Here is a 22,414-nt window from a genome sequence, read left to right on the forward strand (position 1 = left end):
TTTCTGAGTGTATGTAAGGTTAGTATTATTTCTTTATTAAATATTTGATAAAATTCACAAGTTAAATTACGTGGGCCAATAGTTATCTTTATGGAAAGATTTTTTAAAAAATAAATCCAAGTTCCTAAATAGACATTTACAGCAAGGTGGTGGAGGATGGATAGAGTTCCCACACTTTTGCAGCAAAATTGTCTTTATTTAAGATCAGGGCCTGTAGCTTGAGGCCATTCCACATGAGCACACAGATGGCCCCAGTATCCTGGGTTTTCTCTGTACCCTTTCATTCTCTTGGTTCCTGGATCATCACCAAAACCTATGGAAACAAGAAAAGGTCCCGGTTAGCAAACTGTCAGAACTGGCAGATCAGGTAACATCTGTGGGCCCAGAAAACTGAAGAGAACTTTTGTTTCCTCAATCCGTATTTATTGAGACTTTACCATGCATTCAGCTCAGAGTTAAAAGATAGAAATAAGAGGAGCAGTGGGGGACACCCATTGCCTCTAAGTCAAGAGTGAAGGGCAAATCCCTATAGTTGGTGCCTGGGGAGAGGAGGCAGAGAGAACACAACACATGCCTGGTCTGATGAGCTCAGGCTCTGCACAGAACCAAGAAGAGTGGCTGCAGCTCAGCGAGAAGCCATAGGTCCCTTGTGTTTCACTCTCAGACTGAGGTGTGAACTGGGAGGCCTCCCTGGACAGGACTCTCTGCACCCAGCAACGGGATCCCAATAGGTAGGCAACCGGGGCTGAAACACCTGCATTCCTAACAGTTTGGTAGAGGACCTCCGGGGTCCGAATCAGATTACTGGGCTCTTCCCCACACCCCACACTCAAAATGGTTTTGGTGGAGCTAAGAGCACTTGAATGTTTCACAAGCTCCCAGGTAACTAGATGACTAGCCACAGCACCCAAACTGATTCCTCACATGACAAGGGAAGGCAAAGCATCCAGAATAATGCTGAGAGGTCAGCATTCTGGGCTCTTTGTTCTGCAAAGCTGCCAGCTGGCTGAGGTAACTTTTCTCTCTCCTTGGAACCCCCCCCAGTACGCAACTGGGGGTACTTACCCCACTTTGTTCCTGGCACACCTTCTAAGGTATGGGCAGAGGTGGGGAAGGAAATGGGATACTGCTGTCAGACAGACTTGGACTCTGTCCAAGGAAACTCAGGAAATCATTTCACTTCTTTGAGTTTTAGTCGCTTACTAAATATAGATAATGATATGTCCTCAAAGAATTTTCTAAGGATTCAATGAGAGAGTGCATATAGTGCCTGATACAAAGCAAGCACCCGCTAAGTGCCAGCCGATACTGTTCATTAGCAGACTGTGACCTCCAAGAGGGCAGGCAACATGCCTTTTTTTTCTCCTGCTGGACCTGGCCCCAGAGTAGTCGGTCATGTTTGTGGAACCGAAGAAGGAGGCCAAATTCAAAGGAAGGAAGCCAAATTGGTGCTAAGACCTGAAGTGTCTGCAAATACAAAGCCTGTAGGCAGACATGCTAAAACAGGAAGTGAGGCGCCCTTCCCCCACCTCCATTCACACCTCCCCCACTCACTTGCCTCCACTTCCGGTCTTTGTCTCCTCTCCTCTCCTTCAAGATTATCTTTCATTTTAGGTAGTAGTAGTAGTAATAATAATAGTTAGTGTTTACTGAATGATCGCCATGCGTCAGGCACTGTCCTCAGCTCTTTGGCTGTATTATCCCAAGGAACCCTCACAACAGCCCTGGGAGACAGGTACTGGCACAATCTCCATTGTCCGGTGAATAAACCGAGGAATACAGAGGTCAGGAGCTTGCCCCAAGTCACACACCTTATGCCTGGTGGAACCGGGAAAGGAAGCCAGGCCGGCTACATGCTCCAGATGCCTGAGGAGGGTGTGTGTGTGTGCTTGAGGTATGTGCATAGTGTGGTGAGTGCGGTGTATACACGGTGGTGTGTATGTGTGTGTGCACGTGCACGTATGCGCAGGGAGTCAGTGGGGGAGCGTGCAGAACACTTGCCCTCTGGACGCGCCAGCCCCCTGCAGCCCTGCAGAGCTACCTAGCTCCTAGCACTACAGAGCTTTTTCTTTTCTTTTTTATTGGTGGCGGGGGGTGGGGGGGGGTCATAGATGGCCTTTATTATGTTGAGGTATGTTCCCATATGTGTGTGTGTGTGTGTGTGTATCAGTATATATGTCACATATATATGTGTGTATATATATATATATATATATATACACACACACACACATACATATATATATAATTTATTGTCAAACTGGTTTCCACACAATCCCCAGTGCTCATCCCGACAGGTGCCCTTCTCAATGCCAACAGGAAGGTATCCATTCTTACTGCCCTTTGGGGAACAGAGAGAAACCAGAAAGGAGGCCAAAGTGGGAGAAGAGGACAGCTCATAGGAAGCAATTGGCTTCTTCTGTCCCAAGCCCGTCCTCATTCTGTCCCTTTCTTGGTTGATGTGTGCCTCAAGCCTCCGGTGCAGTGAGAGTGTTTGCTAGGGCCAATGCCGTGCTCACTTGGATGTGGCCCCCAGCGCCTATAGGCATCCTCTGACTAGCCCGAACCAAGGGTGCCGATGGTCTTCTTGTCCACAGGATGAAGTTCCACAAGCCACGTGCTGTCACATGAACAGGACGGCACAGCCCAGCAGGCTGCCTGATCTCACGCACGGAGCAGATCCACCCCCACCATTTAATGAACCGGCCGCCCGGTCAGTGATCCAGTCTAGAGAGTGTCTACCTGGACAGGATGCTGGGCATTAACAACAGGTGGAGTTTGGCTCTGAGGCCCTGTGGACTGGCTGCCCTTGGAAGCATCCCGGAAGCAGCGCCCAGGGTTCCAGAGGGCTGAGACAATCTTCTTGTATTCCCTACGGAAGTTCTGGTTCAGGAGCCCATAGACTATGGCATTAAGGCAGCTGTTGAAGTAAGCCAGGTAGTAGCTGGTGACGAAGAGCCCCTCCGGGACCTGGGGAGCTATTCCTTCTGGGTCGATGGCCACCGCAAGGCCAATGCAGTTCAGCGGGGCCCAGCAGATAGCGAAGATCACAAACACCACGAACATGGTTAGGAAGCTCCGGACATCGCTGGGCCTCAGGCGCAGCTTGGGCTCCAGCTTGGCCTTCCTGTGGGACCGGAGCACCAGCACCCAGATGCGCAGGTAGCAGAAGGACACGACAGCAATGGGGAGGAGGAAGTGAACGACTACCACTGCCACTGTGTACTGTGTGCTGGCCGTCTGGATGAAGGTGCAGGAGTAGACGCGTGGGTCGTACTCCAGGGACCCCACGAAAAAGTTGGGCACCAAGGCCACCAGAGTGAGCAGCCAGATGAGGCAGATGTAGACGGCGGTGTGCCAGTGCCGGTAGATCCGGTGGTAGGCCATGCTGTGACAGATGTAGCAGTAGCGGTTAATGGCGATGGCAGTGATGTTGAAGACAGAGCCAATGACACTCAGGCCCAGCACGAAGCCACTGGCCTTGCAGTGCACCTCCCCCAGGGCCCAGCCGTCATGGAAGATGGCCACGAGGATTAGCGGGTAGGGGTACAAGGCCACCACCAGGTCAGCTGATGCCAGGCTCACCAAGAACAGATTACCTGGAGCAGGAAATAGGGAGCAAGAGTCAGCAAGAGACCCCACAATTTCTCTTCTGTCGAATATCCTACCCTTTATCCAGTTACCCTAAACAGTTACTTAAAAGCTACTGAGCTATTAGTACTGGGGATGGAACAGTGGCTTTTGGAGGCACAGCGTTCAGGGCTCACACAGCATCTCTGCTGCTCACTGTGTGACTGAGGCAAGTTACGCAGGCGCTCCAGGCCTCATCTTTCTCATTCGCAGAATGGGAATAATGATACCTACTTTACACTATAGCCGTAGAATTAAATCATGGTGCCGAGTGCTTGGGGACACAGTGGGTGCTCACAAACGATGACAATTTTCATGAGAGGCACAGATGCTCGGGGGCTTGGCATCGTTTAAACTCCAACAAGGATTCCCAGGGACGAGGATCCAAACATCAGGAAAATTGAATTAACGACACTTAGAGAGTAGCCTGTTGACCAGTCGGGAGAAGACGCGAAAGGAGACTATCAGAGAGATTTATAGGAAGGTGGCGTGTGGGCAGGGAGGGGTGGTAGCGAATCCACTTCCCTGGCTTTTATATGCAAAAGAAGAAAGGACTGGACTCCATGCCACCAGGCCGGGCGTCTGCCGACATGGCCACGTGGCTGGGAGCGTAGGCCCCAGGCAAGGCAACACAGGGGAATACCAGAGTACATGGTTCTTCCTCTTGCAACCTTTCTTCTATCCCACCTGCAGTTCACATTTAGAAAACTGAATTAAAGACACTTAGAAAGTAGCCTGAGCCGCCTCCCTTTGCTGAATGGAGTGTTCTCTGGCGTCACCAAGCTCCGTAGCCAGAGAGAACCTCTGGAAACTACAGCAGCCATTGATTAATATGCGTTGGACGTGTTCTGGGCCAGAACCCTAGGGAAGAGAGGGGGCTACATCCAAAAGAACTCATTTCTATGGCTAAAACATTTGCATTCTAAAACAAACACTGACTCACGAATAAAGCACCAAGAATCTGAAAGGTTGGCCGACATGAAGCTCAGAACATGAGAGGCTCGATCCCTGATGCCACTTGTTTCACTCACCGAGTGCACTGTTGGAGCACCAACTACATGCTCAGAAGATGATATCCTCTCCAGCCATAGAGACCCTTGGGAATGCAGTGGGCACTAGACGTCATCTTTCAAGCCTTCTAGCCTCTTACCACATGGTGGGGTGCAAGCTGCCGGCCCTAGAGCAGCTGAACACGGAGGGCAGATGGAATACGTGTGCAGGAGGGACTCCCCAAGGAGGCAAGGACACTGGCTCCGGTGCCGCCATGAATGTGTTCTGTATGCGGCAGGGGCCGATGTGACCACCTCAGGGGTCCAAAGCATCAGGCAGGGTCCAAAAGGTGCAGCCATCAGAGAGAGGTCTGGCTGTGGTCTGGCTTCAAGGGGGTACAGAAAAAGGGAGGCTCAGAGTCACCTGGCTGGGGATCCTTCTGAGTCAGACCCCCAGGTAAGGTAGACTCCACAATTACAGTTACAAACCACCAAGGTAGAGAAAGGGCTGTTTCCAGCCCGTTCCCCACGCACATTTACCACGTCTCAAAGAAGTTTCCACAGGATGCGCTCCAGACGGGGGTGGGAACACAGAAGACCCCCAGGCAGCCTTCTTTTTTTTTTTTTTTAATTTTTTAACGTTTATTTATTTTTGAGAGAGAGAGACAGAGAGAGAGAGAGAGAGAGAGAGAGAGAACACGAGTGGGGGAGGGGCAGAGAGAGAGGGAGACAGAATCTGAAACAGACTCCAGGCTCTGAGCTGTCAGCACAGAGCCTGACGCTGGGCTCAAACTCAGGAATGGTGAGATCTTGACCTGAGCCGAAGTCAGATGCTTGAGTCACCCAGGTGCCCCCAGGCAGTCTTCTTGAAGTGCCTATTCTGGACTTAGAGGCATGTAGTCAACCTCACTCAGAACCAATAGAAAAGAAGCCTGTTAGCTTCCTGGGACTCGTCAGGACCTAACCACTCCTGAGTCAGAGCTATGTGAGGGCCCAAGGGAGATAGGATGTAACTGATGTAACATCGTTTGGACAATTAGGCATCTTAATGGGATATAATTGGGATAAAACCCCCGTCACATTCTTACTGCTGAGTGTGGCCAGGCAGGAAATGCACATCTGAGGACCTGCTTGAGGTGTGGAATGGGTCTCCTGCTTTTCCATTCAATTCCCAGTCATGTTTGTTGTCTCCACTGGTGGATTTCAGTCTCTGGCTCTCCTGCTCAGACCTCACCTGGCTCCAAGATGGCGAGGTATTTCTTCTCTCAAAGTTCTTGTTCTCAGCTGAATCAGGAGCCCTTGTCTCTTCCCAGAATTTTAAGTGTCTTTTTGACACTTGGAGGTGGTGCTGGAAGCCAGAATGACATGGGTAATTCCAGTTCTGTCACTTTGAGGTTGGGCAAGTTACTGAATTTCTCTCTCCGTGACTGTTCCTTCATGGGTTCTCTCCTTTTCTCCTGAGGCCCTCCTTCCTTCTCTTCCCATGCATTCCACTTGGCTGTTTCTGTGAAGAAAATCACTTCTTTCCAACATGGGAATATTGGTCTCTGCAGGGCCCTCTGGGCTCCTGATTGAGCAGCAAACAAGCTTTTGGCACTTGCAAGCACGTGCGGAGAAAGTCAAGGGCTGCTGGGAGCTGGTGCCAGCTCAGCCAGCTGTTTCCCCCGAAAACCAGTGAAGCTCTGCCGTGTTAATGTGGCTCATCCCCTAATAATGCCCCAGAGGCTGGCAAACAGCTTGTAAATAGTGGGAAGAACACATTCAACCCCACGTAGACAGTGATTCAATTACTCTCCCCTATTGCTCCGGCTGTTCCTAAAAGGCTGAAATCAACCAGTTCCCGCTGTAGGTTCATCTGCCCAGACATCAGACTATCTCCCAGATTTCTTGACATAATTCCAAATTAGGCAAATGAAATTCTTGTTTTGTCTCCCATCTGTAGGAAGCCAGGTCCTCTCTGGAGGATACTCAAGGGAGATCTAGTTCTCTATCCATTTCTTCCCCTAGACAGGTGAGAAATCAATCAGGGTGCACACAACAGTGCTCATCCCCCAGTGCACGGGCTTCTAATGAATATTTACATCACAAGTCCTGGCGTGATTTATTTCCATCTGGCTCCATCAGACAGGGTGTATTAGTGGAGACAGCCTTCAACAACAGGGCTTTGTTCACTAATACGGGATTCCCTTTTCATATTCATACACAGAGCACATACCTCACACACAACCACCACAATCCCCTCCCTCCTCGCTTCCTCTGTCCTTTTTTCTGGGAACTCTACTTAACAAGGATCTGGTAATCCAGGTGGGGGGAAAGAAAGCCAGCAGACGTCGTCGAGCTATCTAGTCTTCATCAGATAGGAAAATTCCAGAAGGTAAAGCTATCTCCATCCTTTGCCCCTCCTCCTGTGCGCCCCCTGCATCCCTCCTCCCTGTGCCCACCCTGCATGCCCGAAAAGAGTTTGTTGGATTTAAATTGTCCTCGGTCATTGAGCTAAAAGCCAATGTAGAAACAAATAGTCACGGAATCATTTTCTCAGTAAATATTTCTGAGTATCTACCAGGCACCAGCTCTGCCTTTGCCAGGGCCGAGGGAGGCATGGTGAACAAGCGACACACTCCCTCCCCACACAAAGCTCATGGTCTCAGAGAAGCCAATTAAATAAATAAAAAACCAAGACGTAGAAAGGTTAAAATAGGGAAATAAACAGATCGTCTATCATTTCTAACAGGGTTAAACTTTTGTGCCTTGGGGTCATCTTCTATCCCTTACCTATTCAAACATACAATATGTCTATTGAGTACTACCGTGTGTGGGTCAAAGACATGGCCCCTGCTGTTGAGAGGCCAACAGGGCTATTGGGGAAACAGACACAAAAACAGCAGCCAATCAGTGTGGTGAGAGCTGGGAGGGAGGCCAGGCTAAGGGAGCAGTGAGGAAGTACTCAAGTGGCCTGAGGATGGGGGCAGTGGCAGGAGATGGGGCTGGTCAGAAAGGAAAGTTCACCAAGGAGTTGAACAAAATCACAAAGACCCTTGCAACAGGCCTGCCTCCTTCCTAGAATGGCTGTTTTCTTCCAATGGGATTTGTACGGGAAAGGGCAGAGGAAATAATAATCATCTCTAAACTAAACTGAACTATTTTTATCAGTTCCTTTCTGGGGATAAGCATCTGAAATCACTGAGCAGATCATTTATCAAAAACTTGATTTCCTCAGGCACCTGGCTGGCTCAGTCAGTAAAGCATGTGACTCTTGCTCGTGGAGTTGTGGGTTCATGCCCTTCATTCGGTGTAGAGATTACTTAAAAATAAAATCTTAAAAAAAAAAAAAAACTTGATTTCCTTACAAACACTAAAACAAATGGCTTTTACATTAATGTAAGCTCCTAATTTGGTTTCCAAATTCTTTGGTGGCAGAGATTGTTTTCCACTAAAATGACATTATTTATGAAAATCTTAGAGAGTGTGGATGCGTCTAAGGGCTAAGTTGAAATGTAACTTTGGTTTAATTAAAAAAGAAAAGGACTGTTAGGCAAGCTAATAGTGTAAACAAAAACATGATGGGGGTACTTCAACCACTTAAAAGAAGAAAACGTATTCTTTTTCCTTTTCTTCTTATGCCAAGAGCATAAACATCTATTTTTTAAAAAATGAGATTCTTGTTACAAAATATTCTTCCATAAGCATCAATAGAGATATCTGGAGACTCTTATGGTACCATTTTATTACTTCACTTAACACTTAATACTAACAACAAAGCAAAAATTTGTATAGCACCTTGGAGTTTATAATGTGCCTTTACATAAATTGGCTGAATTGTCTATCACAAGAATCCTTTAAAGTTGACAGCATGGTTTCCATTTCAAGAAACTGACACTAAGATTATGTGAACTGCCAATAGCCCTAACAGAGAAAGAGTGACAAAGAAGGGGCACTGGAGGGAATCAGGAAAAAGAAATGTCAAGGGCAATGGTGTAGTTTCTTGGTCATCCACCAAGGTGAGAAAGAACAGGAAAGTGTGCCCATTTAACCTGGCCATGAGGAGGTGACATTAGCAAGGGCAAATTCTGTCAAATGTTGGAGAATAAACTTTTGCACTGTAGCTGGCTCTCCCAATCAGCTCTGGCTTCAAGACAAGGAAAGAAATGGAAGGGTCCTTGCCAAGGGATATCCCCTTGATGGGGGGATGTACAGAGTCTTTTTCCTTTTCTGTCTCTTTTAAATGGGAAAGATTTTTATCTGGTACATAATAAGCACACAGTAATATTAGCTCTAATTTATTACTGTTGTTTTTATATTATTATTAGTTGCATAGAAAAAAACAAGAAAGAGACTCTCAACTACAATCTTGGACTATAATTCCTGGAGATAAGACATGAGAAGTCACACCTCAGGAAGGACAGCATAGAAGGTAGGACACTGACCCCAGGATGAAAACTCCCTCAGCACTGGGGACTCTACTTCTCAACTCCCCAAATTCTACTCTTTCAGCAATAAGTATTTTAAATTGTAAGACCTAATAGTGGCACTGGTGTCTTCAGAATTTTGTGATATATCATGCTAAACACAGAACCCAACTTACGGGGAAAAAAATAAAAAGTCGAACACAGAAGTCTCCATGCCCCTGGGCTACTGAGAGCTACAGAGAGGGAATTAAAGAGGATTATGAGCTTTCTTGATTGTTCAGCTAAAGACATAATTATGGGATTTAAAATGTGTTTGTCTTTGCTTGGTGAAGAGATAAGAAAGTATTCAGAGCAGAAACCTGAAGTTGGAGAGCTCAGGCAACATCAGGGAGAGAGTCCAAACTAGCCCAGTTTGGTCTTCAGCTGATAAGCACTGCAAACCCCGAGGGCTGAGCAGGTCAAAGGACACCTGTCACCAAGTGGCGCGTCTCCATGAGTGGTTGGTGGTGGTAGGATGATGCCTGGACCGAGTGGAATCCACCTCACCTATAACACCTGGAGTGCGCAGGGACTGTGGGTCTACTAAGCATTTCCTCCAAGCCTCCCAAGAGCCTTTGCTTGAAGCCAGCCTATCTATTCATCCATCATTTACACCCTCAGTCAACAAGTGGGAGGAGAAGATGGGCTCTGCTCCAGTCTAACTGGGCATGCAAAACCCCTGCTGGGCTGGAAATTCCCATCAGGAAGCCTGCAATGCGGTCTCTGTCCTTGGAAAAAGATGGTACAGGCTGAGCATCACTGGGTGCCTGGAGGACAGAGCAGACTCTGGACAAGGACCTGTGTGTTCGGCAACCAAGTCCTCCATGTTTTCCTGGGCAATCCCAACGTCAAACATTTCACATCCTTTCTCCTTACATATCACCAAACTGTCTTCCCCAACAGCCTCTAACTCAGACGCAGCACAAGAATCCATTGTCAGCCCACGGCTGCTGACTGTCACCTGGGAAATCAGCTACTGTGCCTATGGGCCAGGAGTAACTGATGCTTGTCATGCTTTCACCTCTCTTAATGGAGATCATCTCGACATGACACTAAGGACATGAGTCTCTCAGCTCTCTTCTGTGTGGCCAACTGGACAGTGAAGGTAATGGCAGGAGGCTCACATTCTACAGGCAGCCCAGACCAGCAAGGGGCAAACTCCCTAAGGAGCCCCTGAGGCACAGTTTGGGGCAGCCCAGGCATGGCTGGAGGCGGCCGGCCACACAGGAGCAAGTGGAGCAGGCACACCTTTGTGTAGAGGTGCCACTCAGCTTTCAAGGACAAGAGTGAGGTGTACTGTGCCCTTTTAGTGTTCAAAGCAATTCGGTTCCGTAAGAATTCCACTGATGGCATGTGCAGTTCTGAGTGCCGTAATGAGCCTGCCCCACCTCGTGAAGCACGATCAATTCCTTCTGACCCATTGCCTTCTGTTGCCGTGTCCATTTTCAACTTGTTTCAACACCCGTATTCGGTCCTTAGTATGCCCTCAGCTCTGTGGACAGAAATGGACTAAAAGTCTCAGCCTTCAACAAACTCATAGTCCCACAGGGAGAGAGAAAGACCAACAACAGGACAGCGAGGCAGGAGCTGTCTGGGGAGGGCCCGTGGAAGCCCGAAGAGGGAGATAGAGTCCCCACGCCTTTCTTGCTATTAATAAGCAACGTCAACAACCGCACCGGGACATTCACTAGCAGGAAGAGGCAGGGAGCTCCCCGAGATGAGGCAGTGCATAGCACGCGTGGACTGTGTGGGAATGGTTGTAGTTCACAAGTGCGATGAGAGGAGAGAAGAGAAGAGGCTGTTGCATTAGCGGGGGCTAGCCCCTGGAGAAGGGCTGTGTGAGCCGCGCTCCCGAGTCACCTGTGGTATAGACCCAAGGCAGTAACGGATGGCAGTGACTCCACTGGTGGCAAGAGCCACTGCAGGACTGAGCAGGGAAGGCTGACTGGACCCTATGGATATAGTTTCCTCAAGCGATGGTGAGTGTGTAAGGTAGGGCAGTAGGAGTAGGGAGGGCAGGAAAGGGGAATATTGAGAGATATTATAAAGCAAAACTCATGGGGACTTGGGGAATGAAGGAATGACTCCCAGGGATCAGGTGTCTGGGAGGAGAGAAGAAGGAGGTCCAAACACTGGCATCTGGTAAGCCAAGGAAAGAAGGTTTTCAAGGAGGGAGTAGGCCTCGATGACAGATATTTGCACAGAGGGGCATTTCTGAGGCCAGGCTGCAGAACACTGAGGAGGAGATGGGGAGCAGTGAGGTAGTCAGCGGGTGGAAATTGATGTCTGGTTGTGACGGGACAGAGAGTAGCAATGAACTTAGAAGCAGACATACAATCAAGGGAAAATTCTTTTCTTTTTCTTTTTTTGGAAATGCTGTTTTATCTTATTATTTTCTTTATTTATTTTGACAGAGGGGGAGAGAGAGAGAGAGAGAGAGAGAGAGAGAGAGAGAATCCCAAGCAGGCTCTACACTGTCAGTGTAGAGCTGGACACGGGGCTTGATCTCATGAACGGTGAAATCATGACCTGAGCCGAGATCAAGAGTCAGATGCTTCACTGACTGAGTCACCCAGGAGCCACTTTTTTTTAAACACCAGAGACCCTTGGGTATGTGTGCCTATTTGTGTGTATACCTGTGTGACTGTGTGTGTGTGTATGTGTATGTGTATGTCTATGATAGACATTGAAAACACAAATAAGAGAGAAAGAACTTGATGGGGGAAGGTTCCAGAAAAGCAGGGAAAGGAAGAGATAAAAATCAAAAATGCAGAGATTATTGTTGGCTAAGTCTAGACCAGGGCAAGCATGGCCGTGGCAGGCACAGAACATGTCCTCAGATGCTGTCAGGAAAGCCTCAAATATGGTAGGTCCCCAGGAAGCACACACTGAGAATTGTCAACCACCAACCCAGTGCCATATAAAAAAAAAAAAAAAAAAAAAAAAAGAGTGAACCAAACACCTGGTCTTCCCTTCCAAGGTGGGTCAATGCCCCAGATCTGTCTCCCATCTTCCCTCCATCCCTCCCTCTCTTTACTGCTGTCTCTGAAAAGATCAACCCAATGCATGCAGCAACAGAAGCCACAGATAGGGTAGTTCCAGGAAAAAAGGACAATTAATCTATCCACTTACCTGCCACCAGGATCATCCCTGTTGGGAATGACAAGAGGAACTGGGGCACCTGAGTGGCTGAGTCGGTTAAGCATCCGACTCATGGTTTCAGCTCAGGTCATGATCTCACAACTCCTGAGTTCAACCCCACAACCCAGCTCTGCACTGACGCTGATGGTGCAAAGTCTGCTTGGGATTCTCTGTCCCCCTCTCTCTGCCCCTCCCCCACTCAGGCTCTCTCTCTGGCTCTCTCAAAAATAAATAAACATTTTTTACAAAAGGAATGGAAAGAGGAACTGCATCTGTAATAGTCAAGTAAAGGATACTGGCGTCTGTCTGCTAAGAAAGGTTCTATGATCTTAATATGGGCTGTGTGCCTTGGTTATGGGACCTCTGAGTGTTCTCATTGCCACAGTCCTATCTTCTCAACACCAATGAATTAAGGAACCAAACTTAATTACAGAAAGGTCTGACATGAGTGTTTCTTTTTTTTTTTTTTAAATTTTTTTTTTCAACGTTTATTTATTTTTGGGACAGAGAGAGACAGAGCATGAACGGGGGAGGGGCAGAGAGAGAGGGAGACACAGAATCGGAAACAGGATCCAGGCTCTGAGCCATCAGCCCAGAGCCTGACGCGGGGCTCGAACTCACGGACCGCGAGATCGTGACCTGGCTGAAGTCGGACGCTTAACCGACTGCGCCATCCAGGCGCCCCCGACATGAGTGTTTCTTAAGGTCACTCCAAACTCTCAGTAGAGGAGACTTGATTCCTAGTGGAATGAGAGCAAATTCCAAGTGCTGACAGTTTTTAAGCACCTTTTCAGATCTCACCCTGCTAGGGTTTAAAAAAAATTTTTTTTTAACGTTTTTATTTATTTTTGAGACAGAGAGAGACAGAACATGAACGGGGGAGGGGCAGAGAGAAGGGGAGACACAGAATCGGAAGCAGGCTCCAGGCTCTGAGCCATCAGCCCAGAGCCCGATGAGGGGTTGGAACTCACAGACCGCGAGATCGTGACCTGAGCTGAAGTCGTATGCTCAACCGCTCAACCGACTGAGCCACCCAGGCGCCCCTCACCCTGCTAGGGTTTAACTGAAGTCAATGGTATGCTTTTTCATGACCCTCGTCAATAAATGCAATGGTCAAATCAAAGCTGGTTGAATTGCATGACTAGAGCAGCCACCAGTGTCAGGAATTTATGTCATTTAGCTATAGTGTCAAAATTTGTTCCTGGTGTGAACTCAACAGGAAGTAGGAACAGGGGATGTGCCAGCAAGTCACAAGCTCATTACACACCCCGGCCACATTCCCAAATCAGTAAGGCTTCCGGGAGCGCCCCCCTCCCCCCCCCCCCCCCCCCCCCCCCCCCCCCCCCCCCCCCCCCCCCCCCCCCCCCCCCCCCCCCCCCCCCCCCCCCCCCCGCCCCTCGGGATAGAGGAGGGGAGAAGATGCCCGTCTGCTTCAGGTTAAGAAAAAAAGCAGTTCCCCTGCTCCCCCCCAAGTCTCCTTTTCCTTAGCGGGCTGCCCAGATTATTCACCAGGGAAGCACAGCCCTCCAGGCTATCTCTAAACACCTGGTTAGTTAGGGAGAGAAGTCGCCTGTGTCAGAACCTGGAGGACCCAGCCCCACCTCCCTCCTGCCCCTCTGTGCCGGGTCAGCATGTTTGTGGTTCCCGCAAAGGGACAATGTGATCAAAAATTTCAAATACCACCTTCTAACCACAACCTGCCCTTTCATAATATATAGCTTTTAGTCAGAGCACGTAATAATGTCTTGAAAAAGGTATTCCAGATAATACTAACCACCACTACTGAAATGATGGCGTTAGAAAGCATGTTTCTACTTAACAGTGTTGTTTCCCATATTATGAACAGTAGCTCCTAATTTTATTTTTTGTTTGTTCTTTATGTAAAAACACTGGAGTCACAGATCCGCACAAAATATATATACTCATTTACAACTGGCCTTTCTGAATGGTCTGGCTCCTTAGAAAAGCACAGTTAAACTACATACTTGGCTTTCTTGCTGTTGCTTTTTAATTTTAATTCACTCTAATATTTGAAGGGCCCTTAAGCCCAAACTGGGAAGTTACAAATTGACAAACAGGGCTTTGAACTTCTTCGCAGGCTGAGGTGCTCAGCATGCTCCAATGATCTCTCAGGATCAGAGTTCAGAGACTCCCTCCCTCACCCCTGCCCTTGTAGAGCCCCGGAGTGGAAACACTGAAATGAGAGTGGGCAGAAGGGAAAAATACTTTCAGGACTGCAACCCTATTTTGCCAAATCATCGTTTTAATCTTCACTGAATCCCACGAATTCTCTGTCTTCAGAAAGGACCCCATTATCTCAAAGCAATGTAGTTCCCACCCAAGCAGACCCTGCAGATTTCTGCATCTGCACTCTCTTGGCTGGAATTGGGTCTTCGGCGAACTGGAGAGAAGTTTCTAACCCAAAGCTCACCCGAGCGCTTCCCTGAATTCATTCATCTTCTTGGCGCCTGCTTTGTGAACCCCTGTGCTCGGCAGGGGAGGGAGAGAGGTGTTAAAGATCCTGAGATTTCTGTGGCGAGATAGGGGCACCATCTGGACCCGCACAAATTGGAGTACCCCGGATGACAGCAGCCTCCAGACACGTGCGTTCCCACAGCGCCGGCGCCGTGCCAACAAGTGCGCCAGAAAAACTTCGTGCAATTCACGCTGGCACAGGTCCGCCAAGTGCCCTCCGGCGGCTGCGAGAGGCGGACGCCGGCGCCTCGCGTCGGGGAAGGGCAAGAACTCACCCTAACTTTTGAGCTGAGGACCAAACTTGCGGACTAGGTTAGAGAATAGGGAACGGGGCGCCCGGGACTGAGGACACGCAAAGAGGCGGATGGCGGGGTCAGAGTCCAGACCAGACGCCAGCCCCAGCAGCGGGCGTGGCGCTCACCTGCGTTCCGGAGCTTGCGGTTCCTGAGCACGGAGAGGATGACCAGGAGGTTGCCCACAACGTCCACCGCGGTAGTGACGATGAGCACGGTAGACAGCGCGGGCGCCTCCCAGAGAGGACGGGCGGTCCCCGAGGGCCGCGCGCGGCCCGTCCCCGTCCAGTCCGGGCGCATGGCCAGTTCGCCCGCCTCGCAGCAGTTGGCGTAGGAGATGTTCTCAGGCATCCTGGACCCTCCCGCGCCGCGCGCGCCAGCCACCGCGCCACCCGCCGCCGCCTCAGGGAGCGCGGTGCCGCGCCTGGAGTTCTCGCCCTCCCCTCTGTGTTCCGGCTGCGCGGGCGAGGGAGGAGGCCTGTAGGGAGGGACCCAGAGGAAATAATTAAGCGTGGGCAGGGGGCGGAGAGAATGTAGGAACTGGAGGACGACTTGGGGTGCAGGCTTGCCCAAAGGAGCGCCTTCCTCGGTGGCTGGCTCCGGAGCAACTGAGACCCAGGGCCCAACTGTGCCTGGCCCAGCCCAGGTCTCAGTCCCTGAGCGCACCTCCACGCCCAGATCCCAGATTCCTTCCTCCCTCAACACCCAAGAGAAGCTGTGCCCAGGAAGGGACACCTAGGTTTGCAGACTGGAGAAGGTGCTGGTGGTGGGGACCTACCCACCTGTTGTCAGAAGGGCAAGGTTTGCAGTCCCCATGGGGCTGTGCAGCTCCAAAGAGAACATAGTCCCTCCCCAGCGTATGGGGACAGATCCCAGGACAGAGTAGGGTAGAGGGTTGTTCCAGGCAGCTACAGGAGAAAAACAAGCCTGTGCTATTTATTGAGCACTTGTTGTTTATCCTGGGAGATATTGATGATGTCTCTGCCCTGTCCTTTTTATAAACCAAGACATCTATTGATGTATGAACATTTATTTAATTATGACAATACTTAAACAGATGTATGGTCAATACTGGAGGTTATTATTATGTGGTTTGGGAGGGTTTAGAATAACAACAACAACAACAACATAGAGTGAAAAGTGACTCCTGGAAACAAGGAACTTAGATGCTCTTTATTTAAAATGTTCGAGCACTTACTCTGATAATAACAGTAGTGAAACGATATCCTCTCTGAGGGTACATTTTATGCCAAGTGCTGTCCTAAGCACTTTTCACATCATCAGAATCATTAAAATCAAAATGAGAATTTTAAATATGAGGAGGAGGCGATGTGCCTGGACACACTGCTTCCACGAGAATACAAAATGGTACAGCCACTTGGAAGAGCTGTTTGGTGGCTCCTTATGGAGTTAGACGTAATCCATCCTCTGACCAGAAACGAAATGAGAATAAAACATATGTCCGCAAAAAAGACTTGTGCCAGAATGTCCAGAGCAGCCTTATTTATAGTAGCCCAAACCTGGAAACAGCCCAAATGCCCGTGAATGGGTCAACACATTGTATATTCATACATACACAACATGGATTAATCTCAGAAATACTCTATGAAGCAAAAGAAGCCAGTCACAAAGGAGTACACACTCTACAATTCATTCATATGAAGTCAAAATATGGGAAAAATTAATCTATGGTGATAGAAATTAGAGCAATGGTTGCCTATGGCGGGGGGGTGAGGATCGACTGGGACAGAGCGTAGAATAAATTTCTGTGCGTGGTATTTCATGTGAATATAACATGTGTTATTTTCTGTGGGGCGCCTGGGTGGCTCAGTCGGTTAAGCATCGACTTCGGCTCAGGTCATGATCTCATGGTTCATGGGTTCGAGCCCCGCATCGGGCTCTGTGCTGTCAGCTGGGAGCCTGGAGCCTGCTTCGGATTCTGTGTCTCCCTCTCTCTCTGCCCTTCCCCTCCTCACACTCTGTCTCTCTGTCTCAAAAATAAATAAAAAAAATTAATTAAAAAAAATGTGTTATTTTCTGTAAATCATACTCTCCCACTTCCATCCTGTCCCGACCCCCAAGAACCAAAAACAAAAGGGAGAATTCATTGAAGAGGGAGGCAGTGCTGGTATGATGATTCAGGAGAAGGATGTGATAGTTGGAGAACAGCCAGAGCCCAAGGAATGAATGAATATTCTTGCTAGCATGGAGAGGCCCCTCCCCTGTGGTAGAAAGGAAGCAGAAGCCAGGGGTAAGTTCCCAAGTGTTTCTAGACAGCTGTGAGCAAGTGAGGGAGTTGCACTCTGGCTGCCCTAATCTCAAGGAGTTTGAGGCTGCCTCATTAGGCAGGACTGGGGGAGGGCGGGGAGAATATGAGAGGTTTGAAGACAGGAGAAGGTATGAAATGTCATTTCAGAAAATAGGTACACTAACTAGGAGCATGGCAAATGTGTCAGGAGAGAGAGTAAGCTCCTGTGCAGCTTAAGATCATGGCTTTAAATGAAGCCAGTCAGCTTCGTGGGGTGGGTTGTCCATCAGCAACCTGGATCTGCTGGGACAGGCAAGAAGGGGGCGGGGGGAATTTCAGCAGGGATTGGGGTTGGCCAGCCAGAGTAAATAACTGAAGGAAGTTCAAGTCATGACAGGAAGACAAAGCCTAGGATCTACATTAAATGAGAGATGCTGAGAAAACAGGAGGAGGCTGAGAAAGAGGGGATCAAGGAAGTGGAGGGAATTCAAAGAATTGTAGGTGAACCTGAAAAAGAAAACAGCTTGTGGTGTTGGACTTGACTGACACTTGCTTGAGATTTCTTAAGAGAACAGATTCTATTTGAAGTGAGGGCTCCGAGTGTGATGATTGGAGTTGGTGGCTGGAAGAATGTGAGGGAAAGTTCACCGGAAATGGCAAGGTCAAGGGTGGGTATTGGGGCAGTGAGAGAAAAGGGAAACTGAGTCAGGGGGTAAATCCCAGTGAATGAAGAGGAACGATCAGTGGGCAAGAGAGCTGCGGGAAAGAGGAAAAAGAAGAGACAGCAGGATGGTGTGAATGTCTCCAGCCATTTCCAAAGAGAGGATAACCAAGCTCTCCTTGTTCTTACAGATGCATAGGGAGCAAACATAACGTGGCAATTCAGCTTTGAGCAGCCCTCATGACAACAGATGATGGACTGCCCTGGGATGTGATTATGCACATACCCACAACAGTGTATCAGAGATCTTTGAGCACCAGGAATTGGGGTGCTCTCTGCTTAAGAAGTCAGTATTATATCTTGGCACAGCTGACCAGGCTGGTACTTAGAAGGCAGGGGAAGGTACTGCTACTTTGGAAGACAGTTTGATGGTTTCTTACAAAACTAAACACATTATTGCCATACAATACAGCGATCACACTGTTAGGTATTTACCCAAAGGAGTTGAAAAGTTATCTCTATACTAAAACCTGTGCATGGATATTTATAGCAGCTTTGTTCATAATTTCAGAAATTGAAAGCAACAAGGTATCCTTCAGTAGCTTAATGGATAAATAAACTTCGTTATATAGGGACAATGGAATATTATTCCTCACTAAAAAGAAAAGAGTTATCAAACCACAAAAAGACATGGAAGAACCTTCAATGCATATTCCTAAGTGAAAGAAGTCAATCTAACAAGGTTACATACTATTTGATCCCAACCATATAATATAGAATATTCTATAGTCTGCAAAATGCAAAACTATGGCAATAGTAAAAAGATCAGTGGTTGTCAGGGATTAGGAGAGATAGGGAGAATAGGCAGAGCACAAAGGATGTTTAGGGCAGTGAATCTATTCTGTGTGATACTACAGTGGTGAATTGGCGTCATTGTACTTTTGCTCAAACCCCTACAACACCAAGAGTGAACCCTAATGTAAACCATGGACTTTGAGTGATAATCAGGTATCAATGTCGGTTCATCAACTGCAACAAATGTACCACTTTTGGGGGGCAGGGGATATTGGTAACGGGGGAGGCTATGTATGCGCAGGAGATGTATGGGAACTCTTTGTACTTTCCCCTGAATTTTGCTGTGAAACTAAAACTGGTCTAAAAAATAGTCTACTTATGAGGTGCCTGGGGGGCTCAGTCAGCTGAGTGTCTGACTCTTGATTTCTGCTCAGGTCATGTTCCCAGGGTTGTTGGATGGAGCCCCTTGTTGGGGCTTAGGATTCTCTAAGGATTTTCTCTAAGAAGATTCTGCTTAGGATTCTCTCTCTCTCTCCCTCTGCTCCTCTTCCCCACCTTCTAAAATAATAAATAAATAAATAAATAAAAATTAAAAATAGTCTACTTAAAAGGGGAGGGAAAGGGAAGAAGGAGGGTTGTTGCCAGGGAGGGTAAAAATGCCCCAGGACTCACACATCCTCAGCCAAAACAGAATCCACCCCACTATCAACAAGACAGACTACAGCAAATCTAGAGAGAGAGGTCATGATGGTGCAGAGGTTGAAGCTAGGACGCCTAAGGGATGGAGTGGGGCCCCTGATTTAAGAGAGAGGGTTATGGGCACCTGGGTGGCTCAGTTGGTTAAATCTCTGACCTCAGCTCAGGTTACGATCTCACAGCAGCCCATGAGTTCAAGCCCCACGTCAGGCTCTGTGCTGACAGCTCAGAGCCTGGAGCCTATTTCAGATTCTACATCTCTCTCCTCTCTCTCTTCCCCTCCCCTGCTAGTGCTGTCTCTCTCAAAAATAAATAAACTTAAAAAAAAAAAAAAAAAAGAGAGAGAGAGAGAGGGTTATTACATTCCAGAAACTAAGAAGACATCCCAGAAGGAGTGAACTCAGGGCTGGGAGGCTAGGCTGGGCCAGAGAAGTGGGCAGGAACTGGTCTAGGTAGGCCTCAAAGCCACCTTGAGGATTCTGGACTTGTCCCCATGTGGTGAAATCCATGGAGGGGTTTGTCGGACATCTGCACCCTGCCCTACTTTGCAGGCTTCCCTTCTAATACAGAGAGGATGTCTGCCACAGAAAGCAGTTCCCATGCTGACTGTTTCAAGCATAGAAGAGATGGCTTCGGTGTTCCAAGCTGACGGCCTCTTTTTTTTTAATTTTTTTTTTAACGTTTATTTATTTTTGAGACAGAGAGACAGAGCATGAACGGGGGAGGGGCAGAGAGAGAGGGAGACACAGAACTGGAAGCAGGCTCCAGGCTCTGGGCCATCAGCCCAGAGCCCGACGTGGGGCTCGAACTCACGGACCGTAAGATCGTGACCTGAGCTGAAGTCGGACACTTAACGGACTGAGCCATCCAGGCGCCCCGCTGATGGCCTCTTAACCTGAGAGGATTCGATTCACAATAGGTGAAACCAACAGTGGCTGCCAACAGTGGAATGAAACTACATGGGAAGAAAAATCAAACCCTGGAGGAGGAAGGGGAGACAAAAAAAGGAGAGAGGTTCAAGATTCCTAGCTGGTTTCTCAACAAAATAAATCAACATGTTGACACCTACAGAGAGTCCTAGTGTGACAAAAATGAGCAGGACTGGTGTTCCCTACACTTGCCCCCAAGTCCAAATGCAAATCAAAATATGCTCACAGGAGCTCAGCATCTCACATCCCAACAATAATACCTTTCAATCTGGATAGTACTTGAAACCTTTTCCAAACCACTTTACAAATACCACCTCATGTCCCCTTTGTAAAGCTCCGTGAGGCCCGGGAGGCAGGTATGATTGGTCCAGCTGGAAAAGACAGGAACGGGCTCTCAGAGATAAGTCACTTGCCAAGGTTGGTGGCTGATGAGTGGCCAAGATGAGTCTGTAAACCAGCTGTCTAACAGAATCCATTTCTTTTATTGAATGCATAATGGTTTTTGCTCCCACAGTATGAAATATACAAAGAACATAATCAAAATTTTCTGTAGGTAATCAGTTTGCAACATGGCTGAAACAGCCACTTGCCCTTTTAATATTACTGTAAACAAGAACAGCAGCCACAGCCAAAAGTGAGTGTTTATTGTGTGCTAGACACATGAGACATATGGACTTTTCATTGAACCCTCACATCTCTATGAGATGGATACTATTACTGTGCATGGTAAAGGAACTGAGATCCAGAGAGGTTAAGAAATCTGCCTGATGTTGCCCAGCTAGTGGATCTCAGAGCTAAAATTAGAATCTAGGCTTATTCCAACACCTGGTGCCAGTGGTCTTGCTCTCGCATAGGGAGTATTACAACCTCTGAATCCTTCTCCACCTCAAGAGAAGGATGGGAAAGCTTGATGATGTCACGCAGGGTGAACTCTGGGAGAAAATGGTTCTGTCAGCTTTAAAAAAGATGGGTTTTATATAGATCACTTAGAAGATATATATACTGCTGCTTAGCAATGGGAAGATGTCCTAATCTTTTCCTGAAGTGAAGAATAGTCTGGAAAGAGAGATATTGTACCACAAAAGAGTAAAAACAAAACAACAAAAAACCCCACCTTCCAGCCAGTCTTCCTCCTGGTACCCAGCACACCCCCACGGCAGAGACCAGTAGGGGGATCCAATGACCTAGTGGGGCAGGGCAGGGTCAAAGATGCAAATGCTCTGTCTCCACTGATGGTTGCATGATCTTTACCTTTTCTGATTTTTCTGTTCCCTTCAGGGCAAACCTCAGAGCAAGAGTTATTGCCCTGGTCATTTCAGACTTGAATCTAACCTAACAGTTCAATGTTCAAGCAGAAGGGGCTGACCCTTCCCTACGAGTCTGCTGAACACCAGGTCAGTGCCTCTCTATTATCGTACACTGTCCAGAATAGGTTATTTATGGGGAAAAATATAAAGAGTTAAAGTTGTTTAATTTTTGGCTCTATTAGAAGTTCTTTGTTTATGGATTAATGTTTACCAGAACAGTATTACTTTCCTAGAAAAGATAAATAACTATAAGCTACAAATCATAAGCAGAAAGCTTCCAGGGTAAGAGCTACACCAATGTTGATGGTTTTAACTGTTACAGAAGGAAATTTATTTGGGGATCTTCATGCTTGTTCTTAAAAGCTGGGGACAAGGGGACCTAGTCATAGGGAAATCAGTCCAAAGACAAGCTATTTGGGAAGGGAGACACCGGAAAGAACAATAGGGCCCGGGGACCAATGCCGACTCTGTCTCCCAGGGAAAAGGTGCTACCAGATGGTCCTGGAGCCTCAGCTGGCTGGGATGTGTAACCAGCCTCCTGTCTCTTGGGAGCACTTTCATTACCAAAGAATATTCTGCCCTGCAAAGATGATGTTATCAGCCCAGGCCTCTTCCCCAGAGACTGGCCGCTATCAGCCCACAAGGGCCTCAGCCAGTAATGTACTTTTGTCTCCAATGCCAGTGAGTAGTAATCTCAGCCTAGGGCAGAATTTTAAATATGAGTGATCCATTCTAGGTTCTTCTTGTGGTCATTTAACTAGAATTGAGCTATTTTTTTTTTTTTTCCTCCCAAGTTAATTTGCCA

The 22,414-nt window shown here is 48.0% G+C and overlaps 1 protein-coding gene across 1 annotated transcript; it reads right to left on the bottom strand.

The window, feature by feature from the left end:
• Window positions 1-2,283: 2,283 nt before the first annotated feature.
• On the bottom strand, window positions 2,284-15,644 carry MTNR1B (melatonin receptor 1B). Its single transcript, XM_043579956.1, has 2 exons — window positions 15,102-15,644; window positions 2,284-3,599 (listed from the first exon to the last, which is right to left on the bottom strand). Exons 1-2 carry the CDS (start codon window positions 15,322-15,324, stop codon window positions 2,728-2,730), a joined length of 1,095 nt encoding a protein of 364 aa, XP_043435891.1. The 5' UTR covers window positions 15,325-15,644; the 3' UTR covers window positions 2,284-2,727.
• Between the last annotated feature and the right edge of the window lie 6,770 nt (window positions 15,645-22,414).

Source organism: Prionailurus bengalensis, chromosome D1, assembly GCF_016509475.1.
Source record: "Prionailurus bengalensis isolate Pbe53 chromosome D1, Fcat_Pben_1.1_paternal_pri, whole genome shotgun sequence".
NCBI classification, from domain to species: domain Eukaryota; kingdom Metazoa; phylum Chordata; class Mammalia; order Carnivora; family Felidae; genus Prionailurus; species Prionailurus bengalensis.

What these genes read in the sequence shown, in the direction of transcription:
- MTNR1B (XM_043579956.1), bottom strand. Translation starts at nt 15,324, where the DNA reads ATGCCTGAGAACATCTCCTACGCCAACTGCTGCGAGGCGGGCGAACTG. An exon ending in CCGCAAGCTCCGGAACGCAG is followed by an intron (nt 3,600 to 15,101) that starts GTGAGCGCCACG and finishes TTCCTGCTCCAG; the next exon opens with GTAATCTGTTCTTGGTGAGC.